At 44.3% G+C, this 22,559-nt stretch overlaps 1 protein-coding gene across 2 annotated transcripts in view; it reads left to right on the forward strand.

The window, feature by feature from the left end:
• The window catches only part of LOC134927206 (uncharacterized), a 605,974-nt gene that overhangs the window by 478,523 nt on the left and 104,892 nt on the right, over positions 1-22,559 (forward strand). For both annotated transcript variants that reach the window (XM_063921361.1, XM_063921370.1), the window contains exons 16-17: positions 14,834-14,939; positions 22,432-22,554. In XM_063921361.1, coding sequence (XP_063777431.1) covers positions 14,834-14,939; positions 22,432-22,554 — 229 coding nt within the window. The remainder of the gene's footprint in view (positions 1-14,833; positions 14,940-22,431; positions 22,555-22,559) is intronic.

Consider the following 22,559-nt stretch of genomic DNA (forward strand, 5'->3'; position numbering starts at 1 on the left):
TTACTACTGGAGGCATCATGTGTAAGCTGCGCTACTACTGGGGGCATTATGTGTAAATGTTGCTACTACTGGGGGCTTTATGTGTAAGTGGCACCACTACGGGGGGCATTATGTGTAAGCGGTGCCACTACTGGGGGTGTTTATGTAAGCGGCACTACTACAGGGGGGGTGTTATGTTTAAGCAGTGCTGCTACTGGGGGCATTATGTGTAAGCCAGGCTACTACTGGAGGCATTATGTGTAAGCCAGGCTACTACTGGAGGCATTATGTGTAAGCCAGGCTACTACTGGGGGTGTTATGTGTAAACTGCATTTCTCTGGGTGTTATGTATAAGCTGTGCTACTACTGGAGGCATTATGTATAAGCGGTGCTACTACTAGGGGTGTTATGTGTAATCTGCGCTACTATTAGGGGTGTTATGTGTAAGCGGCACCACTACAGGGGGCATTATAAATAAGCTGCACTATGACTCTGGGACAGTATGGGCCTAATTCAGACCTGATCATAGCAGCAAATTTGTTAGCAATTGGGCAAATCCATGTTCACTGCAGGGGGGGCAGATATAACATGTACAGAGAGATTTAGATTTGGGTGGGGTATGTTCAAACTGAAATCTAAATTGCAGTGTAAAAATAACCCACCCAAATCTAACTCTCTCTGCAAATGTTATAGCTGTCCTACCTGCAGTGCACATGGGGGGTCATTCCGAGTTGATCGCGCTTAGCAACTTTTTGCTGCTCGTGTGATCAACTAGACGCCACCTATGGGGGAGTTTATTTTAACATAGCAGGGCTGCGATCGCTTGTACAGCCCTGCTATGCTAAAAAAGTTTCCTGCAAAACAAGACCAGGGTATGAGATACATACCCTGTGCGACTGATCCAGCGACGAAGGTCCCAGAATTGACGTCAGACATCCGCCCTCCAAACGCCTGGATCCGCCTACGATCACCTCACCACGCCTTGAAAATGGTCAGTTGATGCCCCAGAACGCCTCCCGCCTGTCAGTCTTCATGAGATTGCCGCTGCGATCACTTTCTCTGCTGGCGGCATCGCTGCTGTTGCCGCCAGGCAATGATGGGCAACGACGCGCGTGTGCAATGCGTCCACCGTGCATGCGCATTTCTGACCCATTCGCACTGCAGCAAAGAACCGCTGCATGCGAACGGGTCGGAATGATCCCCACGGTTTTGCCCAACTGCTAACAATCTTGCTGCTATGATCAGGTCTGAATGACTCCCTATGTGTATAAGCAGCACTACTACTTGCGGAGTAATGTGAATAGATTGTGCTACAGTGTGGTGTAATTTTAAATTGGGGTACTACTGTGTGGCCACGCCCCTTCCTTGTGAGACCACACAACTTTTTTTTTTGACACGTACTGTCCCTTTGTAAAGTATGAGAGGGCACAAATGAATAGTTTGCAGGGGGCGGCGAACACCCTAGCACCGGCCCTGCCGGTATCTATTCATGCTGCTAGCAGCTGATTGTTATTATTTATAATGTATATAATTTTCCAGATTTCTATAAATAAATTGAATGAACTCACTGCAAATGTCGTACCAGGGAGGAGGTGCCTAGATGGATTACTTGTTCTTGTCATCATCAGTTTTCACATTAATGTCAGATGCATAAACAATTATCCCACTAATCCAGTTGCACATTTATAACTTCCAGAGTAACATCCTCAATTTCTAAGTATAAACCATCACTATCATTTATTTTATTATTACTCAGCCTCACATTTGCAGTTCAGAAATTATAAAAGTAGGTTTCTCTAGGGTTACAATGTCAGAATAAGAAATGTCAGGCTCACACATAGCACTATGAAACACCCTTAAGGCCCCCATCCACTAGTGAGACCTGTCTGAACTGAATTTCGGATCCGATTTTCCCCCGGCCCTCCCGGCAGCTTCCCAGGAGTCTTGCAATTACGATTTACAAGTAATGTTTTTTTCTTTTACATCTGATGTATCGCATCCGATTTATCAAGTGTGAATCCATCTGATGCGATATATCTGAAAGGACATTTTTTAACATACGATTTACACATCAGATTTATCTGGTGGGATGGGCTAAATAAGCATACAGTATGTAAACAGCAGCCATTTTTAACTCTGGGCACACTCTGCTTTGTGATTAGTGAGGTTGGTTTACACCTACAGAGCGTTCCACATTGCAACCATGCACTGCTTTGTTTGGGTTGTCTCAACAAAGTGCTATCTCCTATCCGGTGATGGATCCCTATCGCTATAAATTCCTGCTAGCCTATGGCTTTCTGAAGGGGAGACGTGACAGGGCTCAGAAAAGGAGGAGGGTAATGTCCTGCTGGACAAAGGACTGGTTGAAAAAGAGAGACGCTCTCTCTCTCTCACATGTCTGAAATTAAGGAGAACAACCCAGACGACTATCGTAACTACTTGCGTATGGATGATGATACATTCCAAGAGTTACTAATCCTATTCAGAGACAGGATACCAAGATACGGAGGGCCATATCACCTGAGGAGAGACTGACCGCTACCTTGAGGTATCTGGCTACCGGCCGATCACTGGAAGAAGGTGCTGCAGATCCAGTATTTAAAGGTAAAAGAACAACACAACACACTTGTTTACTTGAGTGGTAAAAAAATTTATCGTAGGATAAAACATCAGAAAAAGTGCAGTACAAATGCCAACATAGCATATATTTTCAGTGTAGCCAACATGGCTTAAGTGGTAAAATTTTTTGCTAAAGTAGCATTCATTTACAAGTTAAAAAAAAAATTTGCCAACATGGCACATATTTTCAGTGAAGCCAACGTGTCTTTCAACAAGCATAAATACACCCTTATAAACAGTATAAAATACTAAAACTTTAATATTAGAGGTATTGGGTAAAAGCCAGAACCGTCCGGGGCCCCTTACGCCACACCGGACCGGATTCCTGCAGCAATCCCAGCAATTTTGGAGACAGTACTTCACATCCCCATACATCCCAGTTTGTGGGGTCTGTGTATATGTCAGCGTTCACTGTGGAACACAGGGAGAGAGATTACAGCATCTCTGTATGGTCTAGGTTGTTCTGGTTTTTAAAAACATTCCTGGATCATGCAGAACAGTTGTAATCTCTCCCTCCCTTTCTCTACAATACATAACCCCCCCCCCCCCCAGGGAAAGACGCCCCCCAAACCCACCCCACCCCCCACCCCCGGATGGGAACCTGCAGTACTTTTTCCAAAAAGTGGTTAAGATTAGTGTGGGGGATCAGTACGGTCTTGTATTTGGGGATCTGGCCCTGTCTGATTTTTGTCCAATCCCTCTTCACAATAAACATGGTGCATTATATATTTTCCGAGGGATATATGGTATTTTGGCTGCAGATTTCAATATACCCATGCTGTAAGTGCAGAATCAGTGGTCCCGGCCCCATGATTATGCACTTGCAGCATGTGCGTATCCTCCCCCAAAAGTCTGCATCTTAAGCACCATAAAGCACCATATTTATTGTGAATTAAAAAGTAAAAAAAACAACAAAAAAAACGAAAAGTCAGAAAAATTGGGCACAGCATCATTTTTTGCCTCCAACTGTAGAAATAGCAGCAGAATAGGTGTGTGGGGGTGTAGGCTGGTCTGGGGTGGGAGGAATATCCTGGGCTTGGGTGGGAGGAATACCCTGGGGTTCGGTGTGATTAATAGGATGAAGTTGGTTGGGAGGAATAGGCTGGAGTTGTGTGGGATAAGCAGAGAGGGTAGTAGAACGATAACCAATCACCATGCATCATCTAAACGGCCTCTCCTCAGCAGAAAGACCACTTAATTGGCCAGTCTTTCGAAGTGGTCCACTTGATCGAGAGAGGCAGGGCATATGGATGTGGCAATGTATGTCCCAAACTGGTCAAGGGGGTTAACAATGCCCTAAAAACGTTTTTTACTTACTGTCCAACCGCTTCCGCATTTTCCTTATGGCTATCAACCTCCATGTAGAAAAAATAGACTGGGTTGTAACTTCATGCTCTGTCCTCCATAACATTTAGTGCAGGACAGCCAGCATAGGACATTGGGCACAGAAGCACCGGAGGAGCCAGACCAGCTGGAGGAGGTTACAGTATTATCATCCCTGCAAGTATCTCCTCTTCTCTCCACGGGGACTGCACACGCAAACCAGGGCAGGAAAGAGTACTTGGCCTATTTTAATGGAGTTAGTGCAGTGTACTGGCAGGAGAAGGCCATTACGTGAAGTGGAATGTGAGTGAAGCGGACTTGTATGGACTGTGGGACATTTTAAAAATTAAAATGACAATATACTTACAGATGTGGCCTGCAACGCTTTACCCACTTCAGATTCCGCTGCATCAGGCATGTGAGGGAGGAGAATTCACCTCTTGCTGGCTCTTTATCCACAAGGAATGTCAGGTTAAAATACCAAAGACTAGGCTTGTAAATGTCATCTGTGCCTGCACCGGACCGGTTGGAGTTCTCCTTCTTTTTGTGCTCTTTGATGAACACTGTTCGCAGAGTCTGACACTTTTTCACCCACTCAACATTGGCAGCAGCATAAAATGGCTTACAGAACTCGACCAGATCTTTTTTGGCCTCAAGACGTTTGTGCTTGTTTGCATAGTCCTTGGACTTTGCCTTTCAAAGGCACTCCTTGGATTGGAACAATTCTATGAAGCCTCTAATAAAGTCAAGGTTCTTGTCTAAAGACATATCTAAGGACAAAACAAAAGATAAAAAAAGTTTCACATTTTGTTTTAGTAATGGTTATGGTTATATGTTTTTATGTATGTTTATTTAGTGTTGTTTTATTAGGGTTTTAAAATGTTTTTTTTATGGTTGAAATTTTTGATAGAAATAAATTTGGTTTGGAAAGCAATGTGTCCTCATTAAGCATCAACAGGTTAAACCCACTTTGGGACAGCAGTCGGCAATGGGACACAAAAGGGGTACAGTGGAACATTTCACGAGTAGAAGGAAAAATGGATTCAATAAGATTCCAGCAAATTTTGGATGCTAACTTGATGCCATCTGTGAAAAAGCTGAAGTTAAAGAGAGGCTGGCTTCTACAAATGGATAATGATCCTAAACACACCTCAAAATCCACGGTGGATTACATCAAGAGGCGTAAACTGAAGGTTTTGCCATGTCCTTCACAATCTCCTGACCTCAACATAATTGAAAATCTATGGATAGACCTTAAAAGAGCAGTGCGTCACAGACAGCCCAGGAATCTCAAAGAACTGGGAGACCTTTGTAAGGAAGAATGGGCGAAGATACCTCAAACAAGAATTGAAAGATTCTTGGCTGGCTACAAATAGCGTTTACAAGCTGTGATACTTGCCAAAGGGGGCAGTACAAGGTATTAACTCTGCAGGGTGCCCAAACTTTTGCAGATGCCATTTTTTGTTTTCTGCTCTTTTGATAGTGTAAATGATGGAAATAAAATCAAACTTTTTTTGACATGTTATAAGAATGTCTAATCTGTAATTTGATGCCTTTTGGAGATTTTTCCATCTTTCCTTGGCTTCTTTTTGCACATTAAAATAATTTTTTGCCTGGGGTGCCTAAACTTTCGATCCCCACTGTACATGTAGCTATTATGTATATGGTTGTGATGGGTGCTGGTACCTACTTGATCTGATTTTGCACAAAAACCCAATTAAAAGCCACCAATGGGTGCTGCGCTGCTGCCGCTGATCATCCGCTGCTGATGCTGCTGCTGGACATGTGGAGGGGCGTGTCCAGGTACCAGTCAAGTGACTCCTCTGAGTTATCACCTGCGATAGGATAACAGGTGTACAAAAGCACTACGATGTGTACCTTTTTCCCTCCGATTGCGATAAATAATCATGGCAGCCATGCTGATCTGCGACTCCGATCTGATGAGAACGGGAACGCGCCTCAGATCAGAGTCGGAGGAAAATTAAATGTGATGTGACACTTTTCATTACAGATGAGCGGGTTCGGCTCTCAGAGAACCGAACCGTACTGAACTTCACCATTCGAGTCCGGTTCCGAGCCAGGCTCGGGTTTTCCCGCCTGACTTGGAAACCAGAACGAGGCAAAATGTCATCATCCCGCTGTCGGATTCTCGCGGGGTTTGTATTCCATATAAGGAGCTGCGCGTCCCCACTATTTGCACTCCGGCATTGGAGAGTGTACAGAGAGGACGTGTCTCCGTTCTCTCAGTGTCCGTGGCTTGTGCTGAATCTGTCCAGTCACAGTGCTTGTGTCCTCTGCTGCCATATGTCCAGTGCTGTCCAGTGGTGCTGTGTTGTGCTGCATCAGTTCAGTGGTGGTGTGTTGTGCTGCATCAGTCACAGTGGTGGTGTCCTCTGCTGCCATATGTCCAGTGCTGTGTTGTGCTACATCAGTTCAGTGTTGCTGTATTGTGCTGCATCAGACCAGTGGTAGTGTCTTGGCCATCAGTCATTCCAGTGACCAGGCAGTCACAGTGGTATACGCTGCTGATATATGTCCACTGCTACAGTATTATAATAATAATAATAACAACAAGTCCCTCACAGTGTTGCTGTGTTATCAGACCAGTGGTAGTGTCCTGGCCATCAGTCATTCCAGTGACCAGGCAGTCACAGTGGTATACGCTGCTGCTATATGTCCACTGCTACAGTATTATAATAATAATAACAACCACAAGTCCCTCACAGTGTTGCTATGTTGTGCTGCATCAGAGCAGTGGTAGTGTCCTAGCCATCAGTCATTCCAGTGACCAAGCAGTCACAGTGGTATACGCTGCTGCTATATGTCCACTGCTACAGTATAATAATAATAATAACAACAACAAGTCCCTCACAGTGTTGCTGTGTTGTGCTGCATCAAACCAGTGGTAGTTTCCTGGCCATCAGCCATCAGTCATTCCTGTGCCGCATATTGTGTTATATAACTCCCAAAAAAATAATGGAGAACAAAAATTTGGAGGATAAAATAGGGAAAGATTAAGAACCACTTTCTCCTTGTGCTGAAGCTGCTGCCACTAACCATGACATAGATGATGAAATGCCATCAACGTTGTCTGCCAAGGCCGATGCCCAATGTGATAGTAGAGGGCATGTAAATCCAAAAAGCCAAAGTTCAGTAAAAAGACCCAAAAAAAGAAATTTAAATGGTCTGAGGAGAAACAGAAACTTGGCAATATGCCATTTACGACATGGAGTGGCAAGGAACGGTTGAGGCCCTGGCTTATGTTCATGACTAGTGGTTCAGCTTCACATGATGATGGAAGCCCTCATAACTGAGGCCTTGACACTTATGGTGGTGTTAAATGTACGTCCAGTATCTGCCATTAGTGCAGTGGGATTTAGACAATTGATGGAGGTATTGTGTCCCCGGTACCAAATCCAATCTAGATTACACTTCACTAGGCAGTCGGTACCGAGATTTTGCCATTTAATTCCAGTGATTTGGACGTATAATTACAGTGATTTGGACGTATAATTACAGTGATTTTGCAGTATTACAGTGATTTTGTAGTATAATTACAGTGATTTTGCCATTTAATTCCAGTGATTTGGACGTATAATTCCAGTGGTAATTGTTTGTGTTGCTTGGCTTAGTCATACAGCTACCTCATTGCACCTCTTCAACATCTTTGCATGAGGTGCTGTTTGGGGCCTAGTTTTTGAAAAGTGCCATCCTGTTTGACACTGCCGTATGAGTCCAGGGGTACTGCTGTGTTAGTCCTGGAGTACTGCCGTATAAGTCCACCAATTGCAGAGTTTATTAAAAATGATAGGGGCGTGCTGGAGATGCTGTCAGTGGACCGAACAATTGCGGCCCACTCTCGACATTCAGTCACTGCGTGACACTACTAGATGGGCCAGGTGGTTGTGTCTCTTAGCTTAGTCATACAGCAACCTCGGTGCACCTTTTTTTCTTCTTGCATCATGTGCTGTTTGGGGACTATTTTTATAAAGTGCCATCTTGTCTGACACTTGCGTATATGTCCAGTGGTACTGCCAATTAATTTGAGTGATTTGGACGTATAATTCCAGTGATTTGGACGTATAATTCCAGTGAATTGCAGTATTATTACAGTGATTTTGCGGTATAATTCCAGTGATTTTGCCATTTAATTCCAGTGATTTGGACGTATAATTCCAGTGATTTGGCCGTATAATTCCAGTGATTTTGACATATAATTTCAGTGATTTTGCCATTTAATTCCAGTGATCCTGCCGTATAATTACAGTAATCCTGCCATATAATTCCAGTGATCCTGCCGTATAATTACAGTAATCCTGCCATATAATTACAGTGGTACTGGCGTATATTTACAGTGATCCTGCCGTATAAATCCAGTGATCCTGCCGTATAAGTCCAGTGATCTTGCCGTATAATTACAGTGGTACTGGCGTATAAGTCCATTCCAGTGATACTGCCGTATATATATATATATATATATATATATATACCCTGTTGCAGAGCCGATTACTGAGGCCATAACAACTATGCTGGTGTTAGACGTGCATCCGGTATCCACCATTAGTGCAGTGGGACTGCAGTGCCAACCCTAGATGAGCCAGGTGTTTGTGCCGCACACTTGTGTCGCTTAGCTTAGTCATACAGCTACCTCATTGCCCTCTTTTACTTCTTGGCATGATGTGCTGTTTAGGGACTATTTTATTAAAGTGCCATCCTGTCTGATACTTCCGTATATGTCCAGTGGTACTACCATTTGATTCCAGTGGTTGGACATATAATTCCAGTGACTTTGCAGTGTAATTCCAGGGATTTTGCAGTGTAATTCCAGTGATTTTGCCCTTTAATTCCAGTGCTTTTGTCATATAATTCCAGTGATTTTGCCATTTAATTCCAGTGATTTTGCCATTTAATTCCAGTGATTTGGATGTATAATTCCAGTGATTTTGCCAGTTAATTCCAGTGATTTAGACGTATAATTCCAGTGATTTGGACGTATATATTCCAGTGGTAATTGTTTGTGTTGCTTGGCTTAGTCATACAGCTACCTCATTGCACCTCTTCAACATCTTTGCATGAGGTGCTGTTTGGGGCCTAGTTTTTGAAAAGTGCCATCCTGTTTGACACTGCCGTATGAGTCCAGGGGTACTGCTGTGTTAGTCCTGGAGTACTGCCGTATAAGTCCACCAATTGCAGAGTTTATTAAAAATGATAGGGGCGTGCTGGAGATGCTGTCAGTGGACCGAACAATTGCGGCCCACTCTCGACATTCAGTCACTGCGTGACACTACTAGATGGGCCAGGTGGTTGTGTCTCTTAGCTTAGTCATACAGCAACCTTGGTGCACCTTTTTTTCTTCTTGCATCATGTGCTGTTTGGGGACTATTTTTATAAAGTGCCATCTTGTCTGACACTTGCGTATATGTCCAGTGGTACTGCCAATTAATTTGAGTGATTTGGACGTATAATTCCCGTGATTTGGACGTATAATTCCAGTGAATTGCAGTATTATTACAGTGATTTTGCGGTATAATTCCAGTGATTTTGCCATTTAATTCCAGTGATTTGGATGTATAATTCCAGTGATTGGCCCGTTTAATTCTAGTGATTTTGACATATAATTTCAGTGATTTTGCCATTTAATTCCAGTGATCCTGCCGTATAATTACAGTAATCCTGCCATATAATTCCAGTGATCCTGCCGTATAATTACAGTAATCCTGCCATATAATTACAGTGGTACTGGCGTATATTTACAGTGATCCTGCCGTATAAATCCAGTGATCCTGCCGTATAAGTCCAGTGATCTTGCCGTATAATTACAGTGGTACTGGCGTATAAGTCCATTCCAGTGATACTGCCGTATGTATATATATATATATATATATATATATATATACCCTGTTGCAGAGCCGATTACTGAGGCCATAACAACTATGCTGGTGTTAGACGTGCATCCGGTATCCACCATTAGTGCAGTGGGACTGCAGTGCCAACCCTAGATGGGCCAGGTGTTTGTGCCGCACACTTGTGTCGCTTAGCTTAGTCATACAGCTACCTCATTGCCCTCTTTTACTTCTTGGCATGATGTGCTGTTTAGGGACTATTTTATTAAAGTGCCATCCTGTCTGATACTTCCATATATGTCCAGTGGTACTACCATTTGATTCCAGTGGTTGGACGTATAATTCCAGTGACTTTGCAGTATAATTCCAGGGATTTTGCAGTATAATTCCAGTGATTTTGCCCTTTAATTCCAGTGATTTTGTCATATAATTCCAGTGATTTTGCCATTTAATTCCAGTGATTTTGCCATTTAATTCCAGTGATTTGGATGTATAATTCCAGTGATTTTGCCATTTAATTCCAGTGATTTGGACGTATAATTCCAGAGATTTTGCCAGTTAATTCCAGTGATTTGGACGTATAATTCCAGTGATTTGGACGTATATATTCCAGTGGGAATTGTTTGTGTCGCTTGACTTAGTCATACAGCTACCTCATTGCACCTCTTCTACATCTTTGCATGAGGTGCTATTTGAGGCCTAGTTTTTGAAAAGTGCCATTCTGTCTGACACTGCAGTGCCACTCCTAGATGGGCGAGGTGTTTGTGCCGCACACTTGTGTCACTTGGCATAGTTATAGAGCAGCCTCGATGCACCTCTTTTTCTTCTTTACATCATGTGCTGTTTGGGGACTAGTTTTTGAATAGTGCCATATTGTCTGCAACTGCAGTGCCACTCCTAGATGGGCCAGGTGTTTGTGCCGCACACTTGTGTCGCTTAGCTTGGTCATACAACCACCTTGGTGCAACTTTTAGGCCTAAAAACAATATTGTGAGGTGTGAGGTGTTCAGAATAGACTGGAAATGAGTGGAAATAAATGCTATTGACGTTAATAATACCATAGGAGCAAAATTACCCCCAAATTATGTGATTTTAGCTGTTTTTATGTTTTTTTCAAAAATCATCCAGCTCCAAAACCAAGACACGAAAGTGGAATTAGAACCAAAACACAAAAAGTGCCAGCCGCACATCTCTAGTTTTCATATGATTCTTCAAACAGAAAGCTCGGAATCGGATGAAAGCTGGCTATATCGCACTAGTGGACACAGAATTAGTTTTTCAGACTGAGAAGGTGTTGCATGCAAGGCAACAGAAGGCGCCCCACTATGAGGGTCATTCAGATCTGAGCACTGGGCTGCGATTTTTGCTGTCCTGCGTTCAGATAGTTGCCGCCTACAGCAGGAGTGTATTTTCACCGTGCAAGTGTGCGATCAGATGTGTACACCGAGCTGCTAAAATTCAGTGTGTGCAGTCTTTGCGCAGCCCAGGACTTACGAGGAGTGAGTGTGATCACATCAGGCTAATTGTGGCCGGAGCTGACGTCAGACACACTCCCTGGAAATGCTTGGGCACGCCTGTGTTTTTCCGAACACTCCCAGTAAACGGTCAGCTAACACCCAAAAATGGCTTCCTCCTGTCAATCACCTTGCGAACCCGTGCAAACTGATTTTTCGCACCAACCCACCGCTGACCAGATGCGCGTGCGCATTGCAGTGCATACATATGCGCATTTAGTACCTGATTATTAAATGCGCATGCGTATGCACCGCAATGTGCTTGCATGCGCACAGCAACGATCAGATCTGAATGACCCCCTATGTTTGGCCCCAGCTTTTGCAATAGGCATTCTAGTACATAAATGTGTTGAAGAAGTACTATGACTTTCAGCACTAGTACTGGGATGCTCCTGTATTTCTATAGACTGATCCATGGTTGATTTACACCAGGACAAGATTAAAGCTACTGTACTTGACTTCCACCACACCTAGTGAACCTACAATGAGGTAGGAAAATGAGGGACTATTATCTTTACTATGATTTTTACTATAAAAAAATATATATTTTTTAATCATAAAGTCTATTGAAGGCAGCCAATATATATAATTTATTTTAATTTTTTTTTATTAGAGATGTGCGGCGGACCCACTTCGTGTTTTGGTTTTGGATCTGAATCTCCATTCGTGTTTTGTATATGGATTGGTTTTTCTAAAACCACCTTTTCGGGTTTTAGTTTTGGATCTGGATATTTTAAAAACAAACAAACATACAAACAGCTAAAATCGCAGAATTTGGGGGTAATTTTGATCCTACAGTATTCTTAAACTCAATAACATTAATTTCCACTAATTTCCAGTCTATTCTGAACACCTCACAATATTGTTTTTAGGCCAAAAGGTTGGACCGAGGTAGCTGGATGACTAAGCTAAGCGGCACAAGTGGGCGGCACAAACATGTGTCCCATCTAGGAGTGGCACTGCAGTGGCAGACAGGATGGCACTTTTAAAAACTAGGTCCCAAAGAGCACATCATGCAAAGAAAAAAATAGGTGCAAGATGGAATTGTCCTTGGGCCCTCCCACCCACCCTTATGTTGTATAAACAGGACATGCACACTTTAACAAACCAATCATTTCAGTGTCAGGGTCTGCCACACGTCTGTGGCTGAAATGATTGGGTTGTTTAGGCCCCCACAAAAAAAGAAGCAATTAATCTCTCCTTGCACAAACTGGCTCTACAGAGGCAAGATGTCCTCTTAATCCTCCGATTCCTCACCCCTTCAGTGTTTACATCCTAACAGAGAAATAATTCCACACCGAAGAGGTGGATTTTTTTGTATTTTGCCCAGACATGACAATGGCCTTTTTTATCCCATGGACAGCAACTGTACTTGTACAGTGACATCCTCAATCTAAATATCAGCAACTGGACTGGTGGTGCTTCTCCCAGCACTTGCATGAGGAGTGCAAATGGTGGTAAGAACCTCCTCTTTCCTTACAGTCTTGGGAAGGTCAGGCCTAGACATCTCAACCACGGACACACTTGGGCTCTCCTTGGGGATTTGTGATATCTTTGAACACACAGTTGTTTTTTCCTGTGCTTTAACAAGCTTAATTTTTTTATATTTCAAGAGGGAGGAGGGCTTCCATCCGCATGAGAAGCTGAGCCACTTTGTGTTGTGAATGGCATATTGCCAATTTTATGTTTCTCATCAGATCATTTCTTTTTTCTGATTATTAAGTTTTGCTTCTTGGATTTTACATGCTCTCTATGACACTGGGCATCGGCCATAGCAGACGACGTTGATGAAATTGCATCTTCAATGCCATGACTGGTGGCAGCAGCAGCAGCTTCAGCACTAGTACTAGGAACTGGAAGTGGTTCCTGATCTTACACTATTTTTTTCCTCCAAATTTTTGTTCTCCATTTCACAGGACAGCACCCCTTTATTATTACAGCACACAGAACACTGTCCCTTCATTTTCACAGCACCCCTGTATTTTTACAGCATACAGAACCAGTTTACTTTTATTTTAACAGCACCCCTGTATTTTCACAGCATACAGGACCAGTGTACTTTTATTTTAACAGCAGCCCTGTATTTTTAGAGCATACAGGACCAGTGTACTTTTATTTTAACAGCACCCCTGTATTTTTAGAGCATACAGGACCAGTGTACTTTTATTTTAACAACAGCACCCCTGAATTTTTACAGCATACAAGACAGGGCCAGTGTACATTTATTTTCACTGCACCCCTGAATTTTTACAGCATACAAGACAGGGCCAATGTACATTTGTTTTAATAACAGCACCCCTGAATTTTTACAGCATACAAGACAGGGCCAGCACCCCTGTATTTTCACTGCATACAGGAGGAGTGTCCCTGCCCCATTCTGCAACACAGTAACAGCCAGGACAAGAACATCCATGTACACATGCAGCACCCCTAACAGCACATGAAACACAAGTGACAGCCAGGACAGCACCACTAACATCACAGGGACTCCACAGTGACAGGAACAGCACACCGACAGAGCACACACTTACCCCACCCGACGCCACCACAGACAGAGAGAGACAGAGGTCTGTCTCCCTCACTCTCCAAGTCCGGAGTGAAAATGGTGGTGAGGCGTGGCTGTTTATATAGAATCCAAAACCCACAAGATTCTGACAGCGGGATGATGACGTTTGGCCTAGTTCTGGTTTCCGAGTCTGGTGGGAAGTCCCGAGCCGTACTCGGATCCGGGCTCAGAGCATGAAGTTTGGGGTAGTTTGGTTCTCTGGGGATCGAACACACTCACCTCTAATATCTCTCTCTCTCATATATATATATATATATACACACACACACAGCAGCAACACAACAAATTTCCTTGGTGCTCTGGACAAAACTACATAATATAGGGTGTCTTCCCAAAAGAGATTATTAGTCATCGATATCTTACACATAAGAATGAGGCAGCACTCCAAGGTAAATAAAAAATCCAGTGTATTAATAATTCAGAGTAATTCCAACAATCATCAACGTTTCAAGGTCCGCAGACCTTTTCATCAGAACGTAATGCTTGGTTTGTGCTCAGACATGCACTGTCAAATGTGGGACTTTATATACACATGTGTGTGCCTTTCCAAATCATGTCCAATCAGCTGAATTTACCACAAATGGACTCCAATTAAGTTGTAGGAACATATCAAGGATGATCAGTGGAAACAGGATGCACCTGAGCTCAATTATGATCTTCAAGGCTAAGGCTACTTATGTACATGTGATTTCTTAATTTTTTTATTTTTAATAAATTTGCAAAAATCACAAAAATCTTTTTTCATGTTGTCATTATGGGGTATTGTGTGTAGAATTTTGAGGAAAAAAATTAATGTGTTCGATTTTGTAATAAGGATGTAACATAAGAAAATGTGGAAAAAGTGAAGCGCTGTGAATGCAACTAGATCTTGCAGCTGTTTTGCACTAATTGATTCAATTATATATTAAAATTTGTATATTAACTATAATAATTACGTAAATTGGCACTAATCTCCTGATCTTTTCTTTTTTGTATTATCTATTTAATAGTTTTAAAACCACATTTGAAGATTCCCTAAATGAAAGAAGTGAACAATTAGAGATTAAGCTAAGGAAAAATATAGAGCAAATGCTGTGTGATTACGTAAAAGAACTGGTGAGTAGAAGTGTATTTTATTTTTATTTTAGAGAGATGTTTCTTTTTGCCAATTTACATAATAATATGATTGTAAATACTGTACTGTGTAATCATAAGTATATGTCCTATTGCATATAACACCTTCCAACATCGACGAAGTTGCCAGCAGGAGTTCTGCACGACAAAGCTGCGCCCGAAAAGAGAAGTGGTCTCATGGAAAGGGGACGTGGCTTCACATGGATTATGCGTTTGGAAGCCATGCCTCCCAATTTCATCATTTCGGGGGTATGCCTAGGTATGCCTAGGCCATGCCCCCAGCCCCTCTATCTCTTGTGAATAGACTGCTGCTCTGTGACTGTCACTCTGAGCAGAGTGACAGGAAGCCTCCCAACTGCCCCCCCCCCCCCCCCCACACCGTGGGTAACTGCGTCCCACAGGTGGGACAGTGCCCAAAAGACAGGATTATCAGATTGTCACACACAAATTGGGACAGTTGGGAGGTATGTGCATTTTACTAAAAAGAAAACAGAAGTGATACAACTATTATGAGCAAACAGTACTGTAGCATGAAAATTACATGATTGTAGGGGTTAGGAGGGGTATATCCACAGAGGATTAGGAAAATCAAACAGGAATATGGATACCAACAATACTAAGATGTATCAACCTTTGAAGTTTGACAGGTTAGTTGTGCTCCTTAGATAATGCACATGCCAGCCAAGATGGCTATCTCACCTTTTGCATGCTCCTGACATCTCCATAAAACAGCTTAAATTTACCACAACTGACCTATGAATCATCATAAATATCCAAGGACTTACCTTTAACTTGTACTACTCTACACGGACATCTCATCAAAACCAACGGATTGCATTCCTGCGCTGTGATACACACTGGATTGAAACCTCTGCATCTCTCCACTGAGAAGCCCTTCAGTTTGTAATTTACTGTACTCTGCATTGGACATCCCAGACAAGGTACTGTGGACTACAACCTATCTTTGGCTCCATCCAGCCCCTCACTTAGACATCATTCACCTCTGTTCTCTGAGCAACAAATAACTCTGACTTCTTGCATTAATCAACTAATATACAGTATATTCAGGCTCTAAATTGCTGATGGGTCACTGTTCATTTCAAATTGCAGGACCCCAGCCATTCCCCAGGACACATTTTAACACTACCCCCACAAGAAATCTACTTCAAGGGTCTCTCACACTGAGATTTTTCACACCTACACAATAGGAATTTCATTCTTACACCTTTCCACAAGCCTGCTTTGTCCTGGAATAATTGACTAAATCAGCAACAGAAAAAGCAAAGTTGTTTTATTTATCACTTGTTTCAAATATACCCATTGGATTAAAGAGCAGAAATAGGTTATAGCAATAACAATTATAGCGATTACAATCCAAGATGGCACCGCAGATGGCTGCCTCGGAGCTATGCAGCTCAGCCAAAATACCTGTTTCCCTTTGTTTTCCCCTGCCCTGTCTACCCCACCGGTGACCAAATACAGCAGGTAAGCCCTCCAAAGTTGAAGCGCTCCTGCGGTGCTTACCCCATGTTCGGGCCTGTGGGCGGGTGGATCAGCGGTCCTTGTAGCCCTCGCTGCCCAGTGTGGCAGGGATGCAGATGTCGTGTACACCGAAGTGGATGACAGAGCGGCCGTGGCGCCCCGCAGCCCGGGCGGCAACTGGCTGACGGATTGGCGGCCCCAGAAAGAGAATTACAGAGTCCCTCATGTCGGCCATAGTAGAAGGACCTGGGCTCAGAGGAGAGGCTGTTGCTGAGGCGCCCTAGTGAGGTGGTGGCGGCAAGGGCGCCGATCTGCATTTCCCGCGATCTTGCTCTCGAACGTACACTCACTGGCAAACAAGCTTGATGAACTGTCCCTCCTTCTGGGCAGCACAGGGTCAGGCATTACAGGGTCATCCGTCCCCTGTTTTACGGAGACGTGGCTGGACGACCATATTGCGGACAACCTGATGCCTTCAGGGCCGATCGCTCCAAGGTTCTCTCAGGAAAAATGAAGGGTGGTGACATCTGATTCTACATCAATGACAGATGGTGCACCAATGACATGATGTTAGGCAAATCATGTAGTCCTCACCTGAAGATGCAAAGTATCAACTGCAACTCCTTCTATTCTCCCAAGAATTTGCCTCAGTTGTCTTTGTGGGTGTGTACATTCCCCATCCCCCTCCACCTGCGCGAATGAAGCCCTGCACCACCTGGCCGTATGCATATCCAACATAGAACAAACATACCCAGACCCTCAAGTCTGCCTTTCAGTCTATCCCGCGTGCTGCACTCTGCCTATCTGACCACTGCCTCATCTACCTACTCCCTTCCTATACACAGAAGCTGAGAGTGGTTAAGCCTGTCATAAAGACTGTTAAATAATGGACCAATGAGGCTAAGATGAAGCTCCAGACCTGCTTCGACTGCACGGAATGGGGGTCTTCAAAGCCTCAGCAACCAACCTGAATGACCTGACAGACACTGTCACATCCTACATCAGCTACTGTGAGGACATGTGTGTATTTACCAAGACTTACCACATTTACAACAACAACAAGCCCTGGTTCAACGCCTAGCTCAGGCAACTTCGTCGGGCCAAAGAGGAGGCCTATAGCAGTGGTGACAGAGCACTATACAACTGAACTAGGAACTCTCTGACTAAAGAAATCAGGCTAGCAAAAAAGCGGTTCTCGGACAAGCTGACAAACAATCTCTCCACCAATGACCCCGTATCTGTATGGAAAGGAATGCAATCCATAACCAACTGCAAGAAAACATTGAAGTCCACCACCATGCACCAAGACCTAGCAGATGAGCTGAACCACTTTTACTGCAGGTTCACAAAAGAAATCCCATGCGACACAAACAATCACCTCTATGATGCCCCGAACATCGATGGGCAACTCCAGGCACTGCAAGTTGCCAAGAAGAGGTGGAGGCACTGTTCAAAAGGGCCAAACCTAGAAAAGCTCAGGGTCCTGATGGAGTGTCACCATCTGCCCTGTGAGCATGTGCGGGTCAGCTCGCCCCTATATTCACCAAGATCTTCAACAAATCACTGGAGCTACAGAAAGTCCCTTCCTGCCTCAAAAAGTCCACTATCGTCCCGGACCTCAAGAAACCCTCTATAACAAACCTGTATGACTACAGGTCGATAGCACTGATGTCTGTGGTCATGAAAACGTTTGAGCGTCTGGTTTTGAATCACCTGAAAACTGTGACTGGCCCCCAACTGGACCCCCTACAGTTTGCCTATCAATCGAATCGGTGTGTTAAGGGAGGCAGTCAACCTGGACCTGCACTACATTCTGCAGCACCTAGACATTCCCAGTACCTACGTGAGGGTCCTGTTTGCCGTTTTCAGCTTGGCCTTCAATACAATCATCCACAGCATCCTGCACCCCAAATTACTTTGCCTATGGGTCCCAGAAGCTACCTGTTTATGGATATTAGACTTCTTGACAGATAGGACACAGGTGGTTAAAGCGGGGGAATTCACCTCTCAAGCGTGGTCCATTAGTACAGGGGCCCCTCAGGGCTGTGTCCTCTCACCCCTGCTCTTCTCCCTGTACACAAATGACTGCACCTCAGAGGCGCAATCAGAAAAGATCATCAAATTCGCCGACGACACTACCGTCATCGGCCTTCATCAAGGATGAGGACGAATCGGCCTATAGACGGGAAGTAGACCAGTTGGCCCAGTGGTGCAGCCACAACAACCTTGAGCTCAACCCCTTCAAAATTTTTGAGATGATAGTGGACTTCAGGAAGAAGTCAGCTAGTGCACCGCCGCTAGCGATTGCTGATAGTGTGGTATCACTAGTGTACTCCTTCAAGTTCCTGGGGACCGCAATCTCCTGGGACCTTAAATGGGGGTCCACCGCTGACGCCACTGTCGAGAAAGCGCAGCAGAGGTTGTTCTTCCTCAGGCAACTAAGGAAGTTCAACATCCCACCGAAGCTTCTGCTTCTCTTCTACTCCACGATTGTGGAGTCGGTACTGTGTTCCCCGATACTGGTATGGTACGGCTCCGCCAGCGCGAGGGACAGATGCGGGCTCCAAAAGGTGGTCAGAACCGCAGAGAAGATCATCGAGGCTGACCTTCTCTCAGTCCAGGACCTGTACCTGTCCAGAGCTAAAAAGCGGACAACGAAGATAGTAAAGGACCAGCTACACCCCGGCCACAGCATGTTTAACTTGCTTACTTCAGTCAGGCATTTTAGGGCCATCCCCACCTGGTCCACCAGAAGCCTCAAAAGTTTCTTTCCCCAAGCGGCCCACCTGCTGAAGTCCTGAACATTGACTGACTAGACGTACATGTAACTCACTTGTGTCCCTACGGTATACCTATCTGTATGACTCTACTTGCCCCCACACACACACCTGCTTATCTGTTACCTACTTGGCTGTTGTATAGCAAACCGAAGACAAATTCCTAGTATACGCACGTATACCTGGTCTATAAAGCTGATTCTGATTCTCCCCGGAATCAGTATATGCTACAGATATGTATTGAGGGTATCTCTGCAAGAGAGCAGGGAAAAAGAGGACTCCTTTGTGCGGTACTCCTAATTTATTAATTCATATAATATAGTAGAAAAATTGAAAACTTAACTTTTTATAATATCAACAAAATATCAGAATAATAACAAAATGATTTAGCCTAAAATTATAATATATGGTCAGAATCCAGTTTTAGTATGACCTATCACAGGGTTAAATCCCTAGTGTGAACTCCAAGTATAAATATTTATTAGATCAGGGTGATACATTTTTGCTTATTCATGACAATGCACAACATTTAACACTTCTCATTCAGACTCATCACATAGCATAAGGAAAAAAATCCAATTTCAAATTCCAAATTCATAAACTAAGAGTGCCCCCACAGATTACATGATTGTCAAGGCCGTTGAGAAAGGGACCAAGCTAGAACTGGGAGCAGGCGTGACCAAATTGGGGGAGGCATGGCTATTTCCCCCTCCCCGGACATGCTGGACAGAGGCGGAACAGGGGCGTAGAGAGCCATGCGGGGCCCTGGTAAAGGATTGTGGGTATTTCTTAATAAAGTGAGCATGTCTATGCCCTTTACTACCCTCCAGAAGGGGGGTACCATTTTAACAAAGTGGGGCAGGTGGGGCACAGGGGAGGGCACCTGCTTCCTATCTCACTTGATCTGAAAGTGGGACCCTACTCCCCGGCCAGCGCCATCTTCCCAGTGATATTTGGGAAGATGACGCTGGCCACTGGAGAGCAAAGACTCTGGCACAAAGTCTTTGCTTTCTATGTGCAGCGCTATCTTCCCAAAGATATCACCGGGGAGATGAAGCCACCGCCGGCCAGCCACAGCACAGGTATACTCGGGAAGGAGGTGGTTGAGCTTGCAGACCTGGGCTCCTTCAGCAGCCCAGGCCTGGGTAATTTGTATACGCTTCCCCCCCTCTCAGTGCCATAATGAAATCCCCCCTCCCCAGCACTACTGCTGGCTGCTGGATAGCAATGCAGTGGCAGCAGGATAGCATGCAGGTTGAGAAAGAAGACTGGGCTACTGCAGCTTTCCTGGACCCGCCACAGCCCTGTCTCCTATCTCACCCTGCCCGATGTACAACTGACCCGGTCCCAGGCCCACCAATCGGCCCGGGTGTAAAGAATTCGTTCTTCCCCTCTCTGTTTCCCTAATGATTGCAACTACAGACGGAGCCTCCCTCATCGTTGCAGTTTTTCCACCTAAACTGAGTATTTCTTGCGCCTTTTGACTACAGCAAGGATGTAAGAGGACACATCTGTTAGATGCATTTACAGCAAGAAAAGATGCCCGACATTAGCAGAGCTGCTCGGCAAATGACGGCTCACCCAGAAGCCACAGAAGGCACATTCATTTGTAAAGCATGTTAGCATTGTGCACGCACCTAGAGATCGAGAGATGCCTGGCGTGGGTGAGCTGTCATTTGCTGGGCAGTACTGCTAACCTCACGCAAGCGCAATGGTGATTTTCAAAAGCGACATCTGGTGAATGATCACTGGTATTACACTCACTAGTAACGCCATACGCCTCGCTAAGATCTATGCGCCACCCTGCAACAAAACGCGCTGCCTTGCGACCAGGCACACTGTGACTCTGTGATCGGGACAAACGCCATAGACGGTACATATGAGTGATGCTGCATCTGTATAGATATGGTGCACATCAGTACATAATGGGTGTTTTATTATAAACCAGTTAACATAAGGCTTTCAGCCACCTAGAGCCAACTAAATTACTCCTCTGAGAAGTTCTTAAGCACTACTCTACTTCCAGGGGCTGGCCACTCCCCAGGGACCAGCCAGCAATGGACTTTGCCATGAATCAAAGATTGTTCCTTCCTTCACTTCCCTGCTGCTTACTTCTCCCCACTTCACCCCTGATCAAAGTGTATTTATTACCAGTTATTAATATAACATACGCAGCACTCTACAGAGAATATTTCAGTTTACATTTGCATGGAAAGGAACTGCAGCCACCACTTCAGGGTGTGGGGCAGGGGGCTCCCCATTATTAGGCCCTACTCCCCACCTGGGACTAAATGACACAATTCATGCTGTTTAACCCCCGCCATATGGACCCAACATTTGGGGTATTATCTCCCACATCCTGGCTACTTTGCTGGGAAGTGGGTGGGAAACAGGAGATCCACCCATTCTTCCAGGATGTGGAGGACTACTCGAAAACTTGTGAGTTTACCGCGACTTCCAGAAGAGTAGGTAAGTATGTTTCATTGGTTCATTTCAGTTACTGCCCCACCGGAGTTTATATTCTATATTTCCTATCCCATGGACACACATATACACTAGAGCTTATCTGCACCCATTTCTTGGATAATTCCCCTCCGGAAACTCGCGTCAGTTGCAGAAGCACTGCACAGATCACCAGAAAAATGGCATACTGGCCATATTCTGGGCACTTTGCGCATATGCAGTAGGACAATGGCCACCCCGCCATTTCCCCGGAGACCTGCGCTTGCACACTGGACTCTGATACAGCACTAGGATCTCCTAGTGACGTAGTGCTCAGAGTCCCACTGTGCTACTAGCTAGAGAACAGGGGGCCCAGACGGAGACTGCACACGGGCCCCCTCCTCTCCTAATACGGTCCTGCCTACCAGTATGTTTTTACAGTGTGGAGGAAACTGGAATACCCAGAGGAAACCCACACAAATACAGGGAGAACATGCAAACCCCGCGCAGCAATTGAACAATTTCCTTTATTGTTTCATTACAGTAATTGCTATTAAAGATAGTAACACAATTTGCTAAATGCCTAGGTTCACATACTATTTTTATGACTTACTGTAGATTAAGTTATGAACATATTTATGGTCAAATTTAAGCAGAAATTCAAGAATATGCACTCACATGTTTTTAACAAGATTATTAATGATAGAAAAATATGTTGTGGTTTGAATAATAAAATAAATATATGTTTGTCTGTTTGTCGATTCATACTATAGGTAAATGGAATTTTACCTGAAATAGAATCAAAAGCAGTGGCTAAGTGGAAATCTGCTCAGGATCAAGTAACTACAATTGGTGTGTACAGTCCATACTTTTGTGGTAAAAACCCTATATACAAGGTAAG

Source organism: Pseudophryne corroboree, chromosome 1 (genome assembly GCF_028390025.1).
Source record: "Pseudophryne corroboree isolate aPseCor3 chromosome 1, aPseCor3.hap2, whole genome shotgun sequence".
Lineage (NCBI taxonomy): Eukaryota > Metazoa > Chordata > Amphibia > Anura > Myobatrachidae > Pseudophryne > Pseudophryne corroboree.